The sequence below is a fragment of the Rhipicephalus microplus genome, chromosome 1 (genome assembly GCF_043290135.1).
Source record: "Rhipicephalus microplus isolate Deutch F79 chromosome 1, USDA_Rmic, whole genome shotgun sequence".
NCBI classification, from domain to species: domain Eukaryota; kingdom Metazoa; phylum Arthropoda; class Arachnida; order Ixodida; family Ixodidae; genus Rhipicephalus; species Rhipicephalus microplus.
The window spans coordinates 233819642-233846719 of record NC_134700.1 but is presented as its reverse complement, the minus strand read 5'-3'; the positions used below and the strand labels follow the sequence as shown (position 1 = coordinate 233846719).

The window sequence follows — 27078 nt, the reverse complement described above, 5'->3', positions numbered from 1 at the left end:
AACTATAATTTCGTGTTTTGTCCAATGTTTGAAGATTAGATATTGATAGCTATAGTATATTTTGATGAGCCCTAAAGGGATAGCTCTATGTAGTTATATATTTGTCGGAGAGAGCACGAGACCTTCGTTCAAATTGACGCTGCATGGCTTCGGCTGTGCTGCTGAACGCAATTGTATTGAACATTTTAAGCAAACACTCGCCCATACGCAATCTGCTGCGTAGAGCTCGAAGTCTTTCTCTTTATTCTGTCTGCTACGTTATTTTTTGTTTGCTTGCTTGTTTTTTTTTTCTGCCAGCCACACCGCGAACTTGATGATAGTTTATTCAAATTTCGTGCAACTTGACGCGCGGCGATCTCACTGTTTCACGAGGTTCTCTACGTAATGCGCTTGATTCGCGCTCGTATTTCACCAGTCATGCATTTCACTGGACAGAGAACTCTCGGCAGTGAAGTCTGCGAGGTCGATACCGATCGATGTGTTTCACTCATCTACTTCAAGAGCAGTTTTTCGTGTGCGAGTTTGTTTTTCTTCTAGTGACGAGGATTGTAAGAAACGCTTACAATCCTCGCAAGCAACGGCCCCGCCGCCATGGTCTATTTGCTAAGGTACTCGGCTGCTGACCCATAGGTCGCGGGATCAAATCCCGGCTGCGGCTGCTACATTTCCGATGGAGGCGGAAATGTTGTAGGCCCGTGTGCTCAGATTTGGGTGCACGTTACAGAACCCCAGGTGGTCGGATTTCCGGAGCTCTCCTCTACGGCGTCTCTCATAATGATATGGTGGTTTTGGGACGTTAAACCCCACATATCAAGCAATCATTGTAAGCAACGGCTCGGGTCGCACATATAAGTGTCGACGACGCTATATGGTGTTCTTGTATACTTTAGAAGACCAACCGCTGCGACGCGTACTTATCGAATGGTTATATTGTGTGTCATAATGTTCGCATAGTTTAATAGCGAGTGCCCTTTCTTTGCTATATTCAACCCTTATGAAGGTGCACTATGCAAGCGTGACCTTGACGAGAACATCGCCTATTTCAATCTCTATCTCTCTGTCTCGCAAATGGCGCGGCGCACCAGCCTGAATCACTCACCACAAGGAATGTCGTTCTCGCCTTCTAACTTCCCGCACGGGGACCCTAAATACCCGCCTCGCGTGCCTTCGATTTTCCTCATAGTGGACCGCAAGCTTGCGCCTCTAGAGCTCCCGGGTACCGCGATGTTCTTACAGCAACGTCGCGTGATGCAACATAAAAAAACTATATAATTGGCAATGCACAGTTTAGTATAATGGAGACTTTGGTATAGTTTGGGTTCATTACTTTGCTTAAATGGCGAGAGGAAAACGTGAGAAGGCCAACGAACAAAAAACGCATCACCACGCACAGACCTCTGTACGGGGCGAGAGAGCCGTGCACTGTGGGTCTCGATGTGTGCGTGTCAGCGTGTGAAACGAAATTCAACAAAATAGAGAGAGAGAAAAAGACAGCAACACTGCGTTGCCAGGTCGGCATGACCGGAACGATTGCGCGTCGGAATGTTGGAAACTCGTTAAACGCCGGAATAGAGCACGTCGACGGACGAGGAAGCATCCCGAGCTACACAAAAGAACCGAACTTAACAAAAAAAATAGAGGACAAGGAAGGTAGAGCGAGAGGGGATAGAATAAAGAAAGGTTGTAGTGAGACAGGAAAGGGAGATAGGCGCGCAACAGTTGCCGAATTTCAAGAGGTTCGGGCAGGAGTGAAGGCGGTGGGGGTGGAACCGCCACGCACGGTCGGCGGAAGCCTTTCCAAAAGAAGCGTCTTCTTCGTCGGTGGAAGTTCGTCGACCGGAGCAACGGCACCTGTCAGCCATTGTCCCGCGTCCAGGTAGGCAAGACTCGTCGCTGCGACCCGAACGAGGTTTCAAAAGAAGCTCACTATAACAAAAAAGGAAACGGTCGGATCGGAAAAACAGCAGCAAAGAAGGAACGCAATGCATGCAACGTCCCAGGTGCATTCATGCACGCCGTGCGTCCGATCTGGTCTCCTCCCGTCCGGTCATGTCGTAAAGATTGGGCTCCGTTCGGCCTTTGACGCGGATACGTCGCACCGTTGGCTTTACGGGCGACCCATACCCCCGGAGGTCTGACCGGAAAAGGCTCATGTACCGCAATCTCGTACGGAGTCAGCTGCGGAAAGGAGAGATATCTGTTCCACGTGTTTGGACGATCCGCTCGCAGAAGGCAGGGACGGCTCGAGATAGACCTCTGCGGGACTTCGTGGTTCCCAGAGAGCAGTTCGAGCCGCTCCGGCTGCTGAGACAAGATTCGAGACTGGTTTCGCTTGATTCAATATACAGGATATACAAGCAAGAGGATTTATGGGAGCTGCAGAAGCAAACCTTTCAAGTGGTTGTGCAGATACAGACAAGGGACGACTGAACGACACGGGCACATTGACAACCACGATAAACTTTCCCTGTCGCTCCTCATTAATATCATCATTAACGCATCCGTGTTCAGCAAGCCTTCGTAACCCGCAAGAAATAGTGCTGCCTAGAAACCAGTACTTCACTTTTCCCAAGACATCCCTGTTTGCCTTCCTTGATCATGGTTGCTTCTTACGTCACGTTACGGCATCCATATTTATTTATTATTTAAGACATACTGCAGTCCGAAGACCAAGCAGGTGGGCAAGGATTAGAAAGCACAATTCTGAAAACAGTCCAACAAGTGTGAAGAAACAAAAAAAAAGAAAAAAGATAGCAGTACACAAAGAAACATGGCGGCACAGTAAATGTTTAAAATATTGCAGAAAGTACACGCTTTTCAAAATCCGACACATCACGCGCCGAAAACACATCAACCGGCAATCTATTCCACTGCTCGACTGTGCGGGGAAAGAAGGAGTGCTTAAAAAGATTAGTGCGTGCAAAAATTGGAGTTAGATTGTGCTCATGGGTGCTTCGAGTTGAACGAGATAAGCGGGGCTGAATATAAAGTCCTGGATTAATATTGAATTGTTGGGAATTAAGCAAAAACAGAAATCTTAGACGCGCAACCTGCCTCCTGTGTTCCAGGGTCATTATATTGTTGTTTTCCATGAGAAGCGATGGAGAAGCTCGGCTATGATAGCTGTTAAAGATGAACCGGACTGCCTTTCTTTGCACCATTTCTAATTTGTGAATGTCTTCTTTAAGGAATGGGTCCCATGCTGCGCTTGCGTACTCAAGTTGCGGCCTAACAACGGAATTATAAGCTAGCAATTTAACATGTGGAGGAGCGGCTTTTAGTTTGTGCCTGAGGAACCCGAGTTTTCTAGAGGCCGATGCGCAAATTTTGTTAATGTGACTGGACCAAGTTAGTTGGCTTGTTATAGTAACTCCTAAATATTTATATTCGTCTACTTGTTTCAGCGTGTGGTTATTGAGCCTGTAGGAGGACGTGAATGCATTTTTTTTGTTAGTTACCTGGAGCAATACAGATTTGTCACAGTTCAGTTCCATGGACCATTTTTGACACCATTCAGAGACAGCATCAAGGTTACATTGCAGGTTACTTTGGTCACTTGAGGATGAAATTCGTTTAAAGAGTACACAGTCGTCCGCAAACAACTTTAAACCAATCGACGATGCGTCGATAACGTCAGACATATCATTGATATAAATTAAAAAGAGTACGGGTCCCAGCACGCTGCCCTGAGGAACACCGGAAGTTACAGGGAGAGTATCAGAAAAACAGCTACTGATTTTAACAAACTGCTTGCGGTTATACAGATAGCACTGGATCCATTTTATGAGTGTTATTGGTAAGCCAATTTTTTGAAGCTTTAGGATTAGTTTACTGTGAGGAACGCGGTCGAATGCTTTGCTGAAATCTAAAAAAATGACGTCGATTTGTTCAGCCTTATCGAGTGAAGACGCAAGTTCATGAATAGTGGTTACTAACTGGGTAAGCGTAGATAAGCGTCTTCTGAACCCGTGCTGACAAGGCGTTAGAATATTGTTGGCTTCTAAAAACGAGACAATAAAATCTGATACTACATGTTCGAAGAGTTTACAGATGCTAGAAGTCAGGGAGATAGGGCGGTAATTGTTTGCAAAGAGGCGGTCCCCTTTTTTGAAGATTGGTACGACACAGGCCATGCGCCAGTCGTCAGGAATTTCGGTACAGTCAAATGATAACCTAAAAAGGTGAGTAAGAATATGCCCTAGCGGCTCAGCGTATCGGTGCAAGAAGGCATTGAGTATGTTGTCGGGGCCAACGGAAGATCTAATTTTTAGGTTGAGTAACATGTTAATAACACCCTCAACGATTATAAATTCTGAGGACAGATTTGGGAGAGGCATGTTGTACGGTGTACTATCTTGGATTGGAGAGAAAACGGAGTGAAAATATTGGTTAAAATGGTTAGCGATAGCAACCGAGTCACCGGTAACAAAACCGCTAATTGATATCTGTTGAACGTCTTTAGGACGATCACCTAAGTAACGCCAGAACTTTTCTGGACAGCTTTTTATAAAACTTGGAAGGGTTTGCGAGAAATATTTAGCCTTTGCATCAGAAAGCTTGGAGGCAAGAAGAGTTTTCAATGCGGTTAACTTGCTGGGAGGGGAGTGGCGCCGTTTGGCACGCTTAAGCCTGCGATGAAGGTGAATGATTTCTCTTGATATCCATGGGTTGTTTTGGTTAGTACGGACACTCCTGGTAGGAATATATCTGTCAATGCAAAAGTGAACGGTAGACTTCAGGGTATTCCACAATGTTTCAACGGAACTGGGCAGGCTGTCACAAAGATTCCAAAGTGTGTCTGAGATTGATTGATCATCGGCATTAGAATAATTTTTCACTACCTTATTGACTTGTTTTCGGTGTTTCTTAACGCCCCCCAAACAAAAAGACAACAAGACACTCATGTGGTCAGAGATACCACTATTGATAGAGACACTATATTCAGGTGTACTTGAATTAACAAAAACAAGGTCTAATATTGAACGGGCATTTCCGGCAACTCTTGTGTACTCGAGAACAGTCTGAACTAAGTCACACATGAGCATAACATCAAGAAGAGGGTTAGTAACAGCATCAAACACTGATTTCGTGTTAAGCCAATTAATTTGGGGAAGATTAAAGTCACCAGATAGAATGAGCCGGTTGTCTTTATACATACATAATTCATCGTGAAGTACTTGCAAATAGCTGGACGGAGCATTTGGAGGCCTATACACCGCACATATTGTGAAGTTATGACCCAAACAGTTTACATTCAAAAATAGGCTCTCGTGGTCTGGTATCTCCGGTAAGATAACATGCGGAATGGAATTTTTTAAGACAATAGCTACACCGCCCCCACGAGAAGGGCGGTCGCGGCGTATGAATTGATAGGATGCAGGAACTACAAAAGAATCGGGGATGTCATTATGCAACCATGTTTCTGTTATAACTGTTATGTGTGGGTTATGTTCTAAAAGCAAATATTCAAGTTTATCAGTTTTGTTGACAAGGCTTTGAGCGTTGAGGTTTAATATTCTTAGTTCTTTGTCGGCACTCCTTAATTCCCGTCAATCTGCCGTGGTGCTGTTTGACGCATTTTGTGCCGCTGCTGCAGTTGCCGCCGCTGCAGTTTCTGGTGAACGCTGGCTTTTCTGTGCTGATGAGGCAGGCTGTGAGGGCAGCAGAACTCTACGATTCCTTTCGTTGTCCCAGATGTACACTTCTCCATCGATTTTAAGCTTATCGTGAACTAGCAGGACGCGTTTTTTACTATCACGCTCGGGTTTCGCGCTTTCCCAGAGAAGCTTGCGTTTGTGCAAAGTGCTTTGGCTGTAATCATTCTGTACAAAAATATTCGTTCCCTTCAGTTTATGCGCATATGCATTACTGCCGCCGCTTGCGTGCGGCACCTGGCATTTTCTGGAAAACCGCAGACGTCAAGATCAGTCACGCATTCCATGTTCCGCCAAGCTGCACACTGACCGCACAGTGAGTGCTTCTCGATGCATGCGACGGTCACTCAGCGTCGGACGGGCAGTGGACCGCGGAGCTGGACGTTTCTGTCCGTGTGCGAAGGCGAGAAAGAAACTGACCTGCGGACGGGCCATTCGCGCCCGGCGTGTACCGCTTCGGAGTACGTATAACAATGCCGTCAGTGGCGGCGTAGTACTGCAGAAAAGGGGCGACCACGCTCATTGTCCATTCGTGGTAACGTGTCAACGGCCCGTGGCATTGCGCCGTGTAAGAAGCCATTGTCCGTCTCGGACGCACACTGGTTCTTCCGAATGGCGGGACCATGCTGAAGTCGAGTTGCGTCGCTTCTGGTGCCACCTGGACCCATTCCCGGAACGGTACTCTCAAGATAGCAAAAAATAAAGCGGACAATTGGTTCGGATTGCCCGACCATTAACGGCGTCGATGGCCGGACTGCGCGGCGACCGTGACACAGAAACAAGAAAAGGCGTCTCTCGGCGCCTGACGCTGTCGCCGTTCCTTTGTGCGGAAGGCATTTATGCTCGACGCCGAGAAGGAAAGCAAACTGAGTTGGGAAAATTGGCGTTGCTTGGGAACACGTGACCTCAAAAAATAAGTAAACGATAAACCATAAAGGTACCGAACCGCACTAACATTTGAAAGTCTCCACACATAAACACGGAAGCGATTCCAGGCATTCTAAGTGAATTTATGATTGATCTGTGGAGTTTAACGTCCCAGAACCACCATATGATTAAGTAAACAAACTCAAGTTTCTAGGAACATGTACGTGCAGCTGACGCGACAGCCTAGTCTATTTTCACGCATCACAGCCACCATCTTTTGAAAAGGCTATGAACGCGACCGGGGATTTTCGGTGTAAAGAAGACAGACAACCTCTTATGGTGTCTGGTCTTCAGCGTCAACGCGAGTGATGCAGAAAGTCATCATCACGCCATGGTGTCACTTTGGGAAGAGTCATGACGCGAAAAACCACGAAATTTTGTGACGTTTTAATGACGCCACTCAGATGACCTGACATCAGTGATGTCGTCATCACATGGTGTCACTGCTTTGTCAAAGGTGGGTCGCGATCTCGGAGGCAGTGCAAACACTGGTACTGGAAGCCTCCGGAGGTGAAGAAGGATCAAAATATCGACTGAGATGAAAAATGAGTTTTCTTGCACCTTCCATCGCCGAAAGAGCATGTAGAAGGGCGTTTGCATTTTTCTGGTATTGATAAAATCTATACTGTCTCTTTTCTTTAGCTTTGCGTTTGCACTATTCTATCGTGAAATTCGATCATCCATACTCGAGTTGCATCTTGCAGAATACAAGGCCCGGCAGGTGTCGGCCCTAATGAGCGCCGTCGAGGCCCAGCTGAGTCAAATAATGCTCGCCCCGCTTCGCGCGTGGCAGTCTTGCGGGACGCGATCTCAGCGACCCTTTGCTATCGAGGTCACCGTATAGTGTCTTCTGTCTCCCGAGGCCGAAACGATCAGAGCCAACGCGTCCGCTCACGAGGCTGCTGAGATTTTTACATTGTTCACCCAGTGCCGAACGGGCAATAAGGCACTCCCCCTCACCGCCTTCGCAGGAGAGCTGCGACCATCGAGCCTCTCCCTCCCTACCAGGGTGCAGCCTCTCCTTTGATGAGTCCATAGGCATGTATCACACACGCTAGGAATGCTTTGACGGCTCCGCCAGCGAGGGGCTAACGATGAACGCTGTGTTCCGAAGGGGAACGGAACGCGCCCACGCATGGAACCGGGGGGGGGGGGGAGGGGGAAGTAGAGTATGAGCAACGGCACCCTTTCTATATGAGTGATTGCGTCACCACCTTATTCGAGGGCTCGCGACAGCAGTCCTTGCATATCGGACCAGTTCTGATGTACGGGGCCGTCACGTCTGTGAGAACGGCATACGCACGCCCGCGTCCTCCACTGGCATATATCGCGAACAGGCTGGCCGGCAGCGTGCCCGAGCGAGGGCGGCCAGCCGGTCGGCGAGGCCGGCGTGACCTCCCCGCTCGCTTTGGCGGTGTGGGCGCAAGGTCTTGCCGGACGCATCCCACGCGCCTCCGCTGGCCGAAGGAGCGTGACCCACGCGCTGGTCGTGCGGGCCTTGCACGGCAGCGCCGCGTTCACGCTTCCGCGCCTGCAGGGGCGGCCCAGCACGGAGGCAACCCCTCCCCGCGAAAAACCCCTCGTTTTCCGTTTATTGCGTCTCTCACGCATGTGCTGCGGGCGCCCGAAAACGCCCCCACCTGGATACACGCTCGTGCTCTGCACCACCGGGACGGGGCGGTGGGTGTCGAGGGGCGTGATGCGCTTGTGCCTAGAATATACACCCGGTTGATGAGAGACCACGCAGGTGCAAACAGAGTCAAGCGTGCGCCGCGTCGACCTTTACTGCGTCTCTGTGCGAAGATCACAACCGCGGTTACACAGTGGCGTCAGACAATATTCTTGGTGCGCAAAGGATACCCTATTAGCACCTCCTCAGTTCTACGCATTTTGTCTTGTCTCGGCAACGATCGACTCATTTCTTTTATCGACTCTGCAGAGACACGCCGTTGGCGGCAAGATCGGTCGCTGGTATCACCGCTTTCAAACTGCATCAGATCAGAACGTCCTATTTGCGAACCCGGTGACACAAGATTTAGCGTTCAGTCCGCCTCGGTGGAACATGGTTACGGTGCTCGGCGGCTGTCCCGAAGGTCGCAGGTTCGACTCCGGCGGTCACATTTCAATGGAGGCGAAAGGCTATAGAGGTCCGAGCTATCTGCGATGTAAGCGCACGTTAAAGAACATCAGATGGTCGAAACTTCCGGAGCCCTCCACTAAGACGTCTCTCATAGTCACAACGTAGTCTTGGGACGTAAAACTCTACGTATTATTGTTAATTTTAGTGTTCTTGTTACAGTGTACATGAGTTACAGCTTTAACTGTAACACCCGTCCCCTATAGCACCCATAATGCACGATTGAGATGTTCCTGCGACTGAAACATGTAAATGCACGACAGCCACTCATCTGAAAACAGTTCAACGCGTCTCCTGGTTTATCTTTGGAGTTTTCAAAACGTTCGTGCACGCGCCTGTGCATCCGAGGTAACGTGATACATAGTTCTTAACGGTCCAAAGCACACGACCACTTTTCTTAGATTCCGATAAAATCACTTATATCTGAGGGCGCGTCATGCATCCACCGGAACGGTTACGTGCATCTTGAGTACATCTTTGAAGCACTTGACCCGCGAAAATGGGCTAGGAGAGCACGAGACGGAAGAAAGGAGGGTCAAATAAGCAAAAAATTGCAAAAACGAAAGGAAGTAGGAAATAGGTTGCGCCGTTTTGCAAGACACCCCTTAGTTGCTCTGTCTGCGAGCGCGCTACACGTAAAAATGTGGGACCCAACGTGAATACCTCCTCAAGCCGCGCAGCTATTATGGACAATGGTCAGAGCTTAATAATATTCAGAAGCCTTCAAAGACTCCGGCATAGATGTATAGTCTAACAGGAGCTAGCGTGGCCCTGCATATATGACTAAACAAGAGTGACGGTGTCAACGTGCACATGCCATTCGTGGTAACGCCGTATTGTGCGCGCAGTGTGTTTCGTTAAGAAGTCATACTATTAGTCACGGCACAAGTTCTCGTATCACAGAACGCACGACTCTGAAATATCCTCGCCTTTGTTAATTTTTGGCGCTACGAGCGACTGCGATCTCGGACCTCTATACATAATGCGAAGGTCTACATTAAATATCCATGCTGCTTCATCATATATAGCGCACGATCGAGCCATACAAACAAAAGTCAACACGTCCGCAAATTGCGACCTTGGGACGTCTTGCTTCCGCTTCCCATGGGAATCCTGTCACGAAGCTTTGCAAATGGAGCTAAGTTATAAGCCTACGCCGGAACTCATATTGCGCTTTGATTATTTCTTTTATATGCATAATATATCACATTCGATACACGGTGGCCGAAACAGGCTTTGAGTTCGTTGGTTCTTGATTGATATGTGGGGTTTAACGTCCCAAAACCGATTCGTTTATTCCTATAGTAAGTGCGTTTCACTTCATGCCACGCGTGTCCAACTAACTAATTGGCTAGGCGCAACCTAATAAAGTACACAAGCTCCGCCCACAGTCACAACCACATCGCTCAAACAAAATTTGCATACATTCTCCATCCAATTACGATCACTCGTTCCCGCGACGTCAGGCATTTATACTTGCTTAACGTAGTTGATTTTCGCTGGTAGGTGGCACTTTAGTGTCGCTATTTTTAGGTCGGAAACACTTACAACAGAAAATTTCATGTGGTCTTCATGTCACTTCTCAGCCAAAGGTGACGTTTTAGCAGAAATGACGAACGATTGTTAAATGCGAAGCATTAGTGATCTATCTATCTATCTATCTATCTATCTATCTATCTATCTATCTATCTATCCGCTTATTTCTGGGCACTCTCGCTATCACCCCCTTAGCTTGGCGTGAACCAAAATTATCATGAGAGTAAGATGCTTTGACGAATACGACACGCTGTTCAAGACATGACTAATGTTACACTCCCGTTGCGTACATCACATTTCCCACCAGACATTGGCACTGCTATGCGGGTACGTGCCACAGGTGATTGGCCCTTAGTATCTAACCAGGAACTACGAGAACACGGATAGGCAATCGCAATGCGTGAGCGTTCAGAAAAACACGACATCGGCAGCGTTGACCCCACGAGCGCAAAGAAAAAGTGTGAGGGTCCCAACAGGAATCGAACCCAGGCATTCTGCGATGCAATCAGGAATTATACCACAGAGCCAGACCAGGTGCCGGAAATACTTTTTTAATTGACCCTATAATGTTCGTGAAACGTCAACTGCGGTTGCAGTGCTAGCTATGTATTTTTATGAACATTACATATGTACTGCTATGATACAGCCGTCGGGTCGAATTAACGTCAATTGTAGTAACTGCCATGCGCTGAAGTTTATTTACGTAGCAGTATCCAGGGCTGCCACCCTCACGAGCACCAGCGCTTCATATCAGCTTATCACTTCTGGTGTTGCTAATAACGAATGTTTCTGTTGATATCGTTTCGCAAGTGCAAACAACTGGTTATATAAACATCTACAGCTCTTCAGCATATGCCTGTGCGTGCAACATTTGTACATATATTGAGCGTCACTTCGTGACGTGTCGCTCAATTAAAAAAAATTACAACACGGTCATTTTCCCTCCGCAGGCTTCACATAACGTCAATTCCCAAGGTTCGTGAGATCTGCCGAATTTTTCCCGCCCCTTACAGATCTGATTGCACACACGTTTTCCTTGAAGACGCAACTCCACCTGTGCATGCAACAGCAAAAATGTGCTTGCGCTTCTGCTCTTCGCTCAGCTGCGGCATCAGCACAACTCTCGGTGCAGCCGGTAAAATGTGCAAGAATCACCGACGAGCGTTCTTACGCTCGCACTGCGCGGGAGAATTTCTCGGAGTATAAAACGAAAAAGAGAAAAATAGGCAGGATCATCAGACGCGTCTTCGTAGCGTACGTGTGGCCAGACACGTCCCAAGGTTGTGGCAGCGTGTGCTCAGCGCAGTCGTCCCTCAGTCGATGCCTCCTTGCAATGCAATGCATATTGTGTGCACGCTAGGCGTTTCCCGTATGTATATTTATTGGCTGTGCGCGGGCGTGTGTTTCAAGCTGGCTCGATGCAGCGCCACTGCGTCTTCAACGACGTTTATATGTGAGCTTGTGCAGCGACAGTGCAAACTCCTCTCGTAATGGCGAAGTGTCTTTTAATGACTTCAAGCTGATCATTATACAGAAAACCGAACATGATGGCATATTTCAGTGAACAAAACTGCGCGCACACGCTTAAGCACTGGTGGCAGCCATGAGAAAAGGGGTAGAAGAAGCGGCATCGAGCGATACATGATAAGATGACTTGGCAAAACGTGCAAACGAAGCAGTATGAATCATCTATAGCATTTAAGCACTGTAAAGTGTGTTCTTGGGGGAAAATCACGGGCGTTGATTTTTAAGCACACCACCAGATACGTGTATACATATAATATATATATATATATATATATATATATATATATATATATATATATATATATATATATATATATATATATATATATATATATATATATATATATATATATATATATATATAGCTGTACAAATAGCGAACAGGCACGGCGTCACCGCACGGTGCTTTTGGCTTTTGAGCACTAGGCTCTCTTACAAGTCAGCAAATCATGGAGAGCCCCTCGCTCGGGCGCTGCTTCAAGGCCTCTTCTGGCCGCAGAACCAGAAAGAAGATGCACGTCATCAGCCCATTGCAATGCGCACAGCGTGACAAGTGATCTTGAAGTTTGTCAGACAAAAAGCTCAGCCACAGTGATAACGGGAAAAAGTGGAAAGCCACCGTGCCGGTAGGCTGCAAACTGACTTTCATGCATATGCCTGACTGCATCTGACCGCAGATTGCATCTCTAGATACAATCTTTGCGAACAACGTCAAGGCTTAAGGATGCGTGGCCATGACGGTCTTGTGGTCGTGGGGTATATTCCCTTGTGCACTACCTGCCTACGATTCTCGAGCTTGATTAGCTCCATGCCCATTCTATATGCGTGCAACAAGAGAGCAACTGATTTTTTTACACTTATATGTATGTACATATGTACATGCAGCATGTAGTTAACATTTAGCCTAAATTATGTCTACATCGTAGCCTTTGGGCTGCCGCTGTGGTACGAAGGGGTGGTGGGCTGCCCAGCCAGCCGGTCGTATTTCGATGGAGGTGAAGTACAAGAAACCCGTGTCTTTATCTTTAGGTTCATGTTAAAAAAAACCCGCCTGGCCAAATTTTGCTAGACACTCCATTACGGCGTGCGTCACTATCATGTGTCTCGTAAAATTCTTGAAGCTATTTCGATGCCAGGGTTTTAAAGTGTTGAGAAAGGAACTGAGGCTCGTGAAACTGATGGCATTGCTGGTGGCTAACTGCAATTGTGACGCACTCGGCTAGTTAAAATCGTCATCATAGTATGGTGTCTGGCACGAAAGATGCACGGTCACGCCGAGACGTAGTTATGTTCAATGAGCTGTGATGAGATAGAGCTACATAGATACAGATAAAGCTACATAGATAGATAGATAGATACAGATAAAGTTACATATATAGATAGATAGATAGATAGATAGATACAGATAAAGCTACATAGATAGATAGATAGATAGATAGATAGATAGATAGATAGATAGATAGATAGATAGATAGATAGATAGATAGATAGATAGATAGATAGATACAGATAAAGCTACATAGATAGATAGATAGATAGATAGATAGATAGATAGATAGATAGATAGATAGATAGATAGATAGATAGATAGATAGATAGATAGATAGATAGATAGATAGATAGATAGATAGATAGATAGATAGATAGATAGATAGATAGATAGATAGATAGATAGATAGATATAGAGATAGATAGATATAGAGATAGATAGAGACAGATAGATAGAGATAGATAGATAGAGAGATAGAGATGGATAGATAGAGATAGATAGAGATGGATAGATAGAGATAGATAGAGATGGATAGATAGAGATAGATAGAGATAGATAGAGATAGATAGATAGATAGATAGATAGATAGATAGATAGATAGATAGATAGATAGATAGATAGATAGATAGATAGATAGATAGATAGATAGATAGATAGATAGATAGATAGATAGATAGATAGATAGAATAAAGAGCATGTAATAAGGCATGTAAAGAGCATGTAAATTGTGCATGTAATAAGGGCGATGCAGGTATAATTTTGATGCTTCACTTTCACGTGTATAGTTGTGATTTATACACAACTGAACAGAAAAGTGTTTGTTTCGTTACGGTCAACAACTTTGAATTGTTTTTGGTGTCTTTACGTTAACCTCGTCTCATCACGAAGAGCGGTCAAAGGGGTTTATACTCAAGGGGGGCATACTGACATTCCCTAAATTATGGGAATATCTGGATATGCACAAAATAAATTTTCGTCATGTTTACACGACACCTCAGCCAATTCATCTGGAGTTCCAAGCCCAGATCGTGAGAATATACGCTTGCGCGGAAGCTGTGGGGGTCTATGTGCAGCTCCAGTCAGCGATCGCCAGACGACGAAGAGAAATCCTACGGCGTCTCTCATAATCATATAGTGGTTTTGGGACGTTAACCCCCACATATCAATCATCAACGCATAGAAATCGCACCCGACTCGCTCTCAGTCGCGTGCACCAGCGAAGGCTGTCATTCTCGCTCGGTCCGCAGCCATGCCCACTTGCGGCGCGAATCCCTTGACCACACGCACATGAACACACACATGGTCATACCGGCTTCGACAGGGCACAGCGCGCAGTTGCACCATACCGTTGTTTAATTACCGGTCACGGCATATATACCAGCTGTTTCGGCCGGGTCGCGACAGCACTCTGCGAGCGTGCGCGAGCGCACTGCGCATTAGTTGCTGCAACTACAGCGCAATCGCAATTTATAAATAACAGAAGCACCGAACCACGGCACACCTGTCATTGTGGAGAGCTAATGCGTACCGGGAATAATAGAGTCCCTCTGCATTATATGCGCATGGCGGGGTGAAATGCCCCGATCCTCTATTCGTTGTCCTCAGATTTCATTCATTCGCACTGTGTTAGCGATAAACATTTTGGTAGTCGGTACGCTTTTGTCCTTTGGAACCATTATCGAGCCAATCATTTAGCCCTTAACGCAGAATAAAATAAGAAAAAAAAACATGAGGTATAGAATGTAACGGCACCTATTGTACAGACAAAAATACAGTTCGGAAATTCCTTTTTGTGCTATTGCGGATCGTTTTCCCTTTGTTACGGAGGCGTATTTTTTGTTATTTTGAAAATTACTCGCCTGCAATCAAAGCGCCCTTCGCGGTTACGGACACCATGAAAACTGTAAAGCGCAAAAAAAGGCATGTAACGAATATGCGTGTTTAACACGCTAGCAAGATGTATACCTTAAGCCGAAACAAAGAAAACAAAAGAATAGAACAGAGTATAAAAGAGACAGACATCGGGACATCTGTTTGGGGAAAAAAGTCCTTTTTTAAGAGTTCTTACAGCCAAGTCCTCAAGAATAACAGCATATTTTTCTTTATTAGCGTTCCTGGCTACTACCGAGCTGCATAGATACCAGGACAAGATAAACTATGTGCAACAAATAGAACTCGATATGGTGGTGTTGTGAGGTATCTTCAAGGACGCGAGCCGGAATCCGTACTAACCGAGAAGTGGAGTTCCGGTGCATCGTCTACTCTAATGCCTGAAACGCACTATATATAATTCTCTCTTCTTGGATATTTTGCGGGAAAGGTGTTCGTCGTTTCCTTCACAGCAGGCTATCAGTGCCACTGTATTTGTACGAAATAATGATTGAAAATTATCTACCTAACATTAATTTCAAAATAAATGTGACTCTCTCCGACATCAACATACCCTATATAAACAAACACTGAAAAAGACAAGAGAAAAAAGACTTGACGAAAGCGTGCACTGTCTTTGAAGCTGAAAATACTGCTTCTTAGTAGAAAAGTCATTTTTCTTTCGTGGCATTTCTTTATGGTGCACTTCCTTCAAACCATCCCAAGAGGGATCATGTTTGGGTGTGTAAAGGTGATGGGAATGAATGCGTCCTATCTGAACAAGCCAAGCAAAGACGACACCTTCGCTTCTTACGTCCTTAAAAGGCCCTTGTCCATGTTCACTTGCGTATACATTGCCGCCCATCTGACGTGCAAGCCATTCGTCTTATTTTCAACATTCGATATCTTACTACGAAGGCAAAATTCTTTTTTGGAGATGTAGAACAGTGACGAATCGACAAAATACCTTCTCATTGGCGCAGAATGAACAAGCAACTGAATGGATGGCACCGGTTAACCTTTAAAGAGTCACCAGCACGCCGTATACGCAAGGATCGGTCGTCACAGACCAGTCGTCACAGACAGGTGGTCAGAGACCGGTCTGCGGAGCATTACGTCACTGAATCGCCAGATTCCGCCACAAACGCCCATCGCTTCTCCTTCGTTCAAGTATACGCAGATACTCGTTTAAAAAACTTAAACCACGCGGGAATTTCAACTCTCGCGGTCAGTAACAGAAGCTTCGTCAGAAACACTCGAAGTCCCAGGTTTTAAAGCACTTGAGTCCCTGCTGTAACCACAGGAAGAAATACAAAGAAAAAGCTCACGCGTGTGCTTCGTACTTTACAATTCAAACAACCGAACGCGCTAGAAGCATGTACGGGTGGCAGCAGACTGTGATTCCCCACGTGTGTGACAGATGCATCTATCACACGCGCGGCGCATTCCTCCAGCTAACGACGCGTTTTAAAGTGCGGTGCGGCATGCAGTGGCCGGGTAGGATGCAACCGTGTATACGTATACACTCGTTCCATCGTAGTTTACACCGCAGAGGGCGGCCACGATTCATATTCTTTTTTTTCTTCCTTTACGCTCAGTCTTTTCCTCTTCATCGCCTGTTTCATCGGATGGTGAAAACAGTCGTACACATAACAACCTCGCGCGGTTACGCCAGGAATGCCGCAAATGTCCTGCAGTCACACATATGCTCACGTTTTTTTTCTTTTCTTTTGCTTTGTGAGTATGGGCGTTTTTTACGGCCTTTCTTTGCGTACTTCCCCTCTCCACTTTTCGGGGCGTTTGTATATGCAGGTATACGCCGTGCAGATGTCGTTTCCTCAAGTATAGCGCCACCCGCTATACGCATTAAGGTCTCTCCTGGAATTCTTCCCGGGCATGCGGTCTTGAGGAGAGCAGTGCGGCGCGCACAACCATCAGCAACAGCAGCAGCTGATGACGAGCCCGAGCATGCCTATAAAAGGCACATCCCGGCGCATTACGGTCGCGGCGGAGGCCTTCACGCGCGCGGCCGCCGCCATTATACGAGAGCGCGCGCCGAGGCCTGATTGGCTCATAATGATCACCGCCGGAAATATCTTAGCGCGAAGTAGTACGAGGATTCCGCTGGTGGCGCGAGACGTGCTCCTCACGCTTCTATACCCCTCGCGTCGAGGAAAATGGAACGCGCATGTGCTATGGAGCGCTCCTAGAGGACCCGAGCTATCCAACACATATGTCGTATACGCTTTTTATACGATTCCCAATGTTACTTGCGAAGTGCGCAATGCATCGGAACCTGTCTGCACGTCGCGTCTCGTGCAGCCATGCAGCGTGAATGCAGATGGCGAGGTGAAGGTTATCCGGTCGTCCGGCGAAGCAACCCCAACGTTGCAAGGTTAACAGGAGAGGGAGAAAAAAAGTCTATAGCAAATGCTAAGAAAGTGTACACAATATCACTGATGCAATATATTTCACTTTCTTTGTCCGTTATTGTTTCTCCCCCCCCCCCTCCGCTTAAACGTATACAGTTTTTACACCGATGTGTACTTTCGTGTATCGCCTTCTGCTCACGACACAATGCATCATAAGTAAGGGGAAGCCACGGCGAAAAATAAACACATCTGTTTAACAGGTCTGGCAACTGTCCAGGAGTGGGAGGAATCGTGGATTTCCTCGCATCACGGTGAAACTGCGTGATCAAGCACTCGCGAGTGCGCGTGCGCGGCCCGATTCTTGCGCAGTTGCCACTCGCACGCATTCGTGACGGTCGACGTCGCCATACAGTGTGCGTGTACACTACACGTGCAGACTATCTCAGCGCGCAGCTGGCTATGATACGTAGTCGACTGCGCGCAAGCTACGTAGGCGCACCGGTCGCCTTGGCCTCACCGTTACGCTGTATATCTTTCTAATGAGACTGCAGGCAAACGGTTGTCTCATTACTGAACTAACGCAACCGAGAGCAGGTGCAAGTGTTTGTTGCCGCGTGGAACGATAACCCGTTCCTGCGTCAGCTGGTGTGCGCAGTGTTTAGTCGCGTTCTTCGCGTATGCAAATACAAATGAACATGGACCATTAAACAAACGCTGCCAGCACAGCCGTGCCGGAACAGCAAGCGGCAGCCAGCGCAACGCCTTTTCGTTTTGTTGTTTGCGTTTTCCTATTGTTCGGCTTTGAGTGCAAAAACTGTACAGCGCGCCGTCGCGCTAAGTCGAAAAATTGCTCCGCGAGGCCCCTTCTGGCCAAACAACGCACTGAAGCGTGCACTGTTTAGGGCGCAACGGCCCCCGGGCTACGGAGGAGACTCCTTTCCGCCTCGCGTGCTTCCAAACTGCGGGCGGAACGGACACGGTGGCTTCCACCGACCGCTGAGAGCGCCCGCAGCAGCGAGAGAAGAAACACGAGTGCGGGTTCAATGGCACCTCGTTCGCCTGGTACAGAACGATGGAAAACTGCAGTTAAAAGGAAAAAGCACACGCATTCCTATGCTGAATATCCTTCCGTACCGCACAAAGCAAGCCAGATAAGACTACATGTAAGCAGCCGCGAAGTCATTGGACGGCTTATGTACTAGCAGAAAACGAAAGAACTTTGCTGAAGCGTACGCATAGAAAGAGTTAGTGACAAGCTTGGTATGCTTTATATACTGTGTGTAGATGACGGTCTGGCAAACATTGCTCCCCATGTTGAGCGGTAGGCGAGATTACGAATACATGAACCATAGTCTATGCACGCACAACATGCAAACCTATGCTGGATAATGACAGTGAAACGTCCGAGCGACTATAACAACTAAAGAAAAACTTGTTTGTTGTGTTTGCGTGTTCCTTTATGTCGTCTCTGTGCTATGGTGGTTGTAATGTAACTTCAGTCATAATGGGATAGTCGAATGCCACATGTATATCAATAAGGTGATTTGCTCGGCAAGTGAGTTGTTCATTGTCTTTGAGAAATGTTAGAGCACGAAAATAAAACAAGGACGAGACAGCAGACGAAGTTTCTTTATCACCCTGTATTACACATATAACATTTCAAAAGATGCTACGCTATACTTTCTGTACCCTAAATACGTGTCTGTTCTTGTGCAGGTTTCTCCAGCCCAGCTGACGGTCCCCGTCATCGCAGGCATGCGTCCGAGGTCTCGGCCTATCTAAGCCATGTCCAAGATGCGGCAGCCCAAGTACGGCACCCTGTCAGCAGTTCCCGTCGGTCTATACGGTGACCCCCGCTGCTATGGCTCTGTGCGTGGCTGCTGCCGTCGGCCCGGCTGCACGTGTGGCCGCCGACCAGAGATCGACGATGCGGCGCTCTATTACCACGTTCTAGGCGCCTCGTCGCTGGGCGCTGCATCCTTGGGCAGAGCTTCGCTTGGGCGGGGTCATGCTCCGAGGCGCCGGTCTGCTGCCAGCGTCCATGGAGCAGCAGGTCCAGGCGCCGCGAACGACGTCTACCTGGCCGCAGCGGCCGCCAGTGACCCTCTGCTGCGAAAACTCAGCCGCAAGGACCGCTTCAGCTCTGTGTCCTCCCGTAGGTCCATCCTAGAATGCGACGTCACGGCATACGATCTCATCAAGAAGTACCTGCGCACGCCGGCCGCACCCGATAGCGATGACGACGACCTTAATAGCAACGTGCTGCTGAACGGTGCCAAGAAAAACGGCTCCCGTGCCGCGATCACCTCTGGACATCCGTCGCCACGCCACTCTCCGGCCAAGGGCTCTGCCGGCACGTCGTCACGACCTCCGGCCAGCCTCGAACTCTGGCCCGAGGAACCAGACCCGGACTATGACGAGGACAGTGACGTGGGCCTGGAAGCTGGTCGTTTCAAGGACCTCAAGATATCTTACTCGCCGCCACTCGTGCGCAAGATGTCGGCGCCAGCGACGCCCAAGGCACGCCCAGACACTGCTGCAGCTTCTTCCACTACGTCGTCGTCCACGCGACGCTCCCAGTCCTGCTCACCGGCGCGACCGGCCACGACAACCACCACCGCCTCATCAAAGAGTCCGACGCTGAGCAGTCAGCCACGTAGTATACTGAAGAAGAAAAAGGCACCAGAAAGGAAGTCACTCAATGCCACGCACCGAGGCCGCGTGTCGCACAAGACCAACTCCAAGAAAGTCACGTTTCAAGAGGCTGGTGACACGGTGTCATCTCAAGCATGGGAGGAGGAACCATGGGAGAACCCTCATGAGGCTGCGCGCGACACGAAGAAGACGCGCCCGCGCATCGATTCTTCATGGGACGTGGTGGCTGCTGCCACACCGAGCGTCCGCCAATCAGTGTACGTCAACGGAGCGCCAAAACGGCGCAACGGTGCAGCCACTGTTTCGGCGAGTGGTGCTGCCGAGAACAACAGCCAACCTCGAAAAAATGAAGCCGCTTTCGTGCACAAAGCCGATTCTAAATCGGAGTCCAGGGTCGAAGTCTACGGGGAGTGCAGGCTGTTGCCGAAAGAGGATAAAAAGACCGCGAAAGCCGAGCACAAGGTCGAACAGCAGTTCAACACAGAAGTACGAGTTCGAGGAAATCACAAGGTTGAAGTGAAGTCACCGCCACGCATTAGAATCGAGCCCCCAACTGAGAGTCAAAGTCCGAAGATTGGGGAAAAGGCTGCCGTAATCCCTTCCAATTCTGCGGTGAACTTCGATTCCGAGCCAGAGAGGCAGTATCACCAGGTTAATGGTTCCTTCAAAGGAAAGGGTGGCGATGGCGTTAACTGTCATGCGCAAGAAAGTTCAAATAACCGCAGGACGAACATCAACATTGTACCTTGCAATGAACAGAAGGGCATTTATCTTGATCTGAATGGTAGTGAAAGCCCCTGCAGTAGCTACGAGGCTGATGCAGACTACGAGGTGATTTCCAGCCTTAGCTCTGATGAAACTAATGTCACTGGGCTCGTTACTGGAAAAATTGCTGTAGAACAAGAAATCAAAGTGGCCGAGCAAACACCCAACATTCTCCAAGGTACGCTACAGCAAGAAAATGGTAATACAACTGAAGGATTGGGATCATCCCACCAAGATGAATCTGAAAGGGATTGTCTGAAGGACAAGCGCGAAGGTGGAGCAACTCATATAGAAAATGGCATGTCCAGTCGCAGTCCTGAAGTAACACGAAGCCCTCAGCACGTCTCACCTCCTTTGAGCCCTAATTCAGCCTCACACGTTCGGAATCCTTCGGGTGTGCCCTTTGACAGCCGAAAAGATTCAAATTTGGATCCTTTGCATCAATACAAACCGGACGTAGTCGCCAATTTGGAGAATACGCATCTTCCCAGCAAATCCAATGATGAGGTTAACAAAACCTCTAAGCCTAAAGAACTACCAGTTCCCGCGAGAGCCACCACTGTTCAAGACACAAAAGCAAAGGAAACTTTACTTCCAGATAGCGAATGCGAAAACCCGACGCGTCAAGTTCTTCCTTCGCTGAGCGTGGAACGCGGCACAGAAAAGCACTCGCCAGCGCACGGTCCACCCCTTGATGATGCTTCAAAAACCACAAGGCCCGAATGCCCTGCACGAAAAAAGCACGATGTGCAGAAGAGCGCCAAGGGTGATGGTTCGAGGGAACCGAAGCCTCCTGCTCCACGAGCCGGTAAGCCCAGTAGCCCGCCGCGAAACGCTAACACGAAGCAAAGGGACTCCAGAATTTACCAAAAGGTCGGCGTCAAAGTGCTTCCCACAAAAGCAGAAGCCAACTCGGACGGGAAGTTGTCCTTGCCAATGGAACACCGGATATCCAGACCACTGTCGCCGCCGCCACCGATACCGGCTAGCTCCGCTTCTCCAAGGAGAGCACCTACCGGTGAGCCGTAGTTATCTATACATTACACTAAGGTGTTGTTTACTTGGGCTGGTTGGTGTATACCATAGAAGTGGGAAGACTGGGCAACAGTGTAGGGACGCTTAGTTCGTCTCACTCAATTTATCCCGTCCTTTCACCGTTACACAGTTTTCCATACTGGATGTTTTATGTCGCTGGAGCTGCATGAACATATTCCTCTCATAACTTACACTTTCGACGAATACATTACTCAGCGTCTGTGATTGCGCCAGAATTTGTCGGTCGCAAGTTTGAGAATGCAACTGTATAAACCTACCACTGCGGTACGCGCGACATTATATTTCAAGTCGACTTACAATAAAGTAGATATATGAAACTGCGCGTTTCTGACTCGCGAGCTAAGCGAATTGGATGGCGGTATTTTTGCTTCCTGGTGGCCCCCGTTCACACCAATCGTGGGCTGGCGTCCCACATCAGGACACGGTGAGACGAAGTTCAAAACAAGGAGAGGGGCGAGGGGGCTAACGAAAGCACGCTGTGAATGCTCGCATGTGTTTGTTCCAGTGCTGCGCAGCCCGCCAAACGGATCGGTGGAAGGCGCGGCACGTCATCAGCAATGCAGCGCGCGCCGCGAAAGCAACCGCGGAGCCACCTCCCTCCACAAGGGAGAGTGCTGGCCGCAGCAGCAACAGAAAATGATGCACTGCCTTCCGCGGGCATATCGAAAAGCAAAGAGAGAAGAAAATAACCCGACGACGGTGCCTCGCCCATTCATTGAGGTACACACATGCATACGCAAAGGCATCGCACGAAGCGGCTTCGCCCCTCCAGTCTCGGCAAAGCAGCAGCAAGAGGGTCATGAAGCTGCAACGATGGCGGTTCGTCCAGCTGGCTGGCAATCTAGGCCTCTCCTGCGCACCGTTAGGCCGGCTGTTGCCTGACGACTGACCAGTGTGGCCGATCAGGCGCGGCGCGAGCTGCCGCACAACCTGGCGGTCTTCTTCCTCCGTCTTCTTTTCGCCCGTTCACTGGACCGTTGCCTTGCAAAGGCAGCTGGGCGCCGCCGCCTCCCAGTTTCTTCAGACTCACGGCACGATCGGCTGCCGACGCGGGCACGGCCCACACGCCTCAGAGCATATAGATGGCGAGGCGCGCTGTGTTTCCAATCCGCGGCACGGGGACGACGGGGTGTATGTAGTAAATTCGGCGTCGTAATTCTCCCATCTCGCCGCAGGGGTCGCTGCCGCGCACCACGCATGCACGGCCCCCGCCGCAGTTCTCAACTCTCACCGCTCGGTTTACCGCGTCAAGCAGCAGGCGTCTCCTGTTAGGTGTTATTACGATGCGTGCTAAGTTTAATGGAGCGCGTTTATAAATAGTGGCGATACAAAGGGGGCCACAGTCGCTGCTTCGTTATTCCTCGCACACAATTGTGCTCTACATTATAGAATAAAGAAGGAAGGCTTGAAAGTGATGAATAAATAACAACAGAAATGCGGTCAAAGCTTTAGAGTATATTACACTGCCGTTATGAGATCTATCTGAGACGTTCTTTCCATGCAGCTACAGTATTCTCTAGGGTGGTCTCTGAATGTAGCTGCGATCGTGAAATTCGCCGTCCATACGCGCTGTCGGGCATTTTGGTGGTTTGCATATATGCATGGTAATGCGTGCCCACATTGTGCCCGTACTGCACTAGTTAAGCATTACTGCACCTTATAATTGCGAAATGAGGATAATTCCGCGACAACATAATTCTCCGGGCCTCGCTTTTTCTATGTGCATATACGGCACGCATGAAACAACTGATAAAGTTCACCAGCCTTTCTTTTGCTAACATGAGACCTTCCACCAATGTGTATGCGAAATACGGACAAATATTCAACAATCCAAACGATGCCGCGGGTTCAAGTGGTAACATTATTTGCGTCAGCCATCTTCAAGTACAATGTGGAGGTCTAACTACAATAATTCTGCTCTCACTAAAGCGAAAGCAGTCGGCACAGTTGTCTTACTAAGCGTATAGACAGTTGGGTTAGTTGGCTTGCATATAATTGATACATCTTCCCGATACATCTTTTTTTTTTAATTGCAACAACGACTTGCCTTTAAGGCATAATAGTCTTGCGAGTATGTTAAATGTGCGTCGTTAGGCCGGTGTTGTGTATGAAGTGAATTTGTGTCTTGTGGAATGTGTTGTCATGTATCTAGTGGTTGTAACTGGCTGTGTCGCTGTAGCGAAGGCCGGCTTGAAGAAGGTGACAGGAGCGTTCCGGCTGCAACCCTTTACATGTCCATATAAGGTGGTACATATACGCGCACAGAAACACACACACACACACACACACACACACACACACACACACACACACACACACACACACACACACAATAGAACTTACGCGGAAGGCGAAGAAATGGACGCTGCCGGCGTTTGTGGTGCCCATTTATACATCGTGTGCGTTTTTGTTTGTTTGTTTGTTTGTTTCGTATGCTGAAAGAGTCCCGCGTTCAAAGTTACCCACACGCCGTTGTAAGTGTTATTATAGGCCGCTCGTGGTGCACTCTTTCCCGGACAATAGATGTGTCTGCAAGAGGCCCTAAATTCCTTTCTCGTTGATAAACTCTTTCAACAACAAATTTCCACCTTGACGAGCGTTGTACACTTTCTCGATGCGACCAGCAGCTTCGCACATGTGTACAGATAACGCCTTATCGACAAATACGCTTTTTTTCTTCTTTTTTTTTGTTTTCGAGATCAGCCTAACACAGCGTAGAGCTTTATATTAGTCGCAAAAAGCGGCCCTCGAACTCCTGATAAAATATTTCAGTCACGACCCAAGAGGAGCCTACCAGGATAAGACCAAATATCTTCGGGGCACCCATATAACGATGCGTTTCCTCGTTTGCGGCGGACTCTTGCGACTACGCAACGCGGGCCCCTTGTTTTTCGATCTGTTTCTTTCCCTCCTCGCTTTCAATAGCAAGTGCGACGAGACGACCAGCGCCCTCATCACCGATACAAAATTGCATCTCGGTTATACGAGCCGCGCTCCCGCGGATTGTTTCGATCGCACGGCCGCGGCCGTTTAGTGTCTCGGTCTTCGACATCACCCCCGAGGCAGTGACAAATCAATCAAGCGCCTCTCGGCTCGTGCTCTCGTTCTACGTGACGACCGATGTACGCGGTGACGCGGTGCTAAGAGAGTCACCTCACTGTCATCAGAAATGATGCCCTGTGCTCATGCCCCTTCGAGGTGGTTGTTGAGTACAGTTTCGCGGTCACGCATCCCATGCGGCGTGTTAGCGTCGTGAAGACGATCGACACGTTGTCGTCGTTCTTCGTGCACGTGCTCGTTGTTCGGAACCGGAAAGAACGTGTCGCACCAAGAAGTGCACACTCCCACCGGCTGTCCATCTCTATAGCGAGGCAAATTTAGGGCGGCCGGATGTCGGCGTGTATAGAACACACGGACTATAGCGGTTCTGTGCCCTTCACACGGAGAAACGTTCGAACGTGTTCTAAAGAGAACCGTGAGGTCGGTGTACACGTATCCGCCTGTGTGTGACAGAGAGAAGTTAGACGGCCGGCTGCGAGAATTGGAGGGGCCACGCGTGATTGCCCAACGAGGGACACTGCCCTAAGGTAGACGCCACTGAGGTATACCGAGCACAAATTCCGAGAGACCGTAGCAAGAATTGTGAGACGGCTGCAGCGGAACAACAAAGCAACCATACTCTGAGAATTTTCTCTAGTTCATCAATAATTAGCTTCAGTAGTAATGCAGCTGAGATTATGAAACCGAACAACATGCCAAGAAAACTATTCACAAAAGCCGACGTCGTAATGGCTTCATGGGGAAGTTCCACTGCTAAAGTTGACTTGGTTAAACAATCCTAAAAAGGCCTAAAATTTGTAAGCATTTGGATGAAAAGTGACATCGCAAAGCTGTTTCAACGATCGACAGACCCATAGTTCTGGCGGCTAATTCATTTTTAATTTACCTACTCGCACGATTATGAATAAGAATTTCGCAGGGATTCCCCATAACCGTCCCCGTATGAAAGAAACAAAGTAATATTGAACATTATCAATAACCGTGATAACTCTACAGCGAATGCGCTATACTATTGAGATGTGGGCTCAGGTTTAATGCACGACACGAAGGCCAACTGTGGAAACAGAGCACTGGCAGCACGCTACCAGTAACAGCCATACAGCTAGGCTGCACAACAGTTCAGCCTTAAGGAACCCAACTTGTGCATGCCACAACCGCATTCCCGTAGGTAGGTCCACATGTTCTGAAACACAGTTATACGATAAACCTTTGAATTAGCAGCTGAGCGCTTATCCTGGAAACGTCCAGAGAGCAGAGCCGAAGTGACCTAGCACTGAGTTTAACTTCGTTCCAGCGCTATGGTGGGCGCCCTCGGTCAGAGGCTAAGCTGAGCCGTCTAGAGGGCACGGCCGTCATTTCGGCGCTTGAGCAATGCGCTACGCCCCGGTGTAGTTAAAAGTAATCGGCGAATGGACGTTGCGCAGGCACGCTACGGCCTCCAGCGACGTTCCCTTAACGCTACGTGCCGTCGTGCGCGCCCGGTAGGGTCGAGTCTGGCGCGCGACCCCGCTGGCTTCGAGCGCTCGCTGGCAAAGCCGTGGCGGCCAGCCGCAACATTCGCGCGCGCCCTGGAACTCGCTCGTATACATGCTGCATTCTGCGCTTGAAAAAAACAACAAAAAAACCTCGCAGCCACTTTGAAAAACATTGCGTTGCCACACACACACACTTATGCCCAGATGCCGCCCGCAACAACTTTCACGCTTACGTACAAGCCTTCCAGTCTCGAAAGAACTCTTAAACGCTGAAAGAAAGAAAGAAAGAAAGAAAGAAAGAAAGAAAGAAAGAAAGAAAGAAAGAAAGAAAGAAAGAAAGAAAGAAAGAAAGAAAGAAAGAAAGAAAGAAAGAAAGAAAGAAATGAGATTAGGTATTAAAAGGGAGAGTGGAGTCTGATGCATGCGGTACAGGTGTACAGTGCAATTTTCGGTTCAGGGCTGGGCTCGAAGGCTCAGCGCGTAGAGTTGCATGGGCCGGTCGCTATGCGGCTAATGCAGCCTAACGCCTATAATGACGCCCCAGTGGCTATGAGCGACCGCAATCGTACTTTTCATTTCGTTTTTTGCTCATTTTTGCATTGCTTCGACAGAGCCGCGCGCACAGGCCGCGCCGATATCTATACTCGCATTAAGTCTACAGCGCTTGCGCAGACGCGCGCAAACACTGCATAGAGCGGGTCACGAGACGTCGGCCGGAATGCCTGCATCGCTTATATCGAGCCTTATGCGCGCGCTGTCGACGCAACCTGAATAA

General features: G+C 48.5%; 1 protein-coding gene across 1 annotated transcript in view; it reads left to right on the top strand.

Annotated features, from left to right (window-relative positions):
- RhoGEF64C (Rho guanine nucleotide exchange factor at 64C) overlaps positions 1-27078 on the top strand; it is a 144238-nt gene that overhangs the window by 70651 nt on the left and 46509 nt on the right. Inside the window, exon 2 of the mRNA XM_037412315.2 lies at positions 19009-21730. Coding sequence (XP_037268212.2) covers positions 19078-21730 — 2653 coding nt within the window. The 5' untranslated portion in view covers positions 19009-19077. The remainder of the gene's footprint in view (positions 1-19008; positions 21731-27078) is intronic.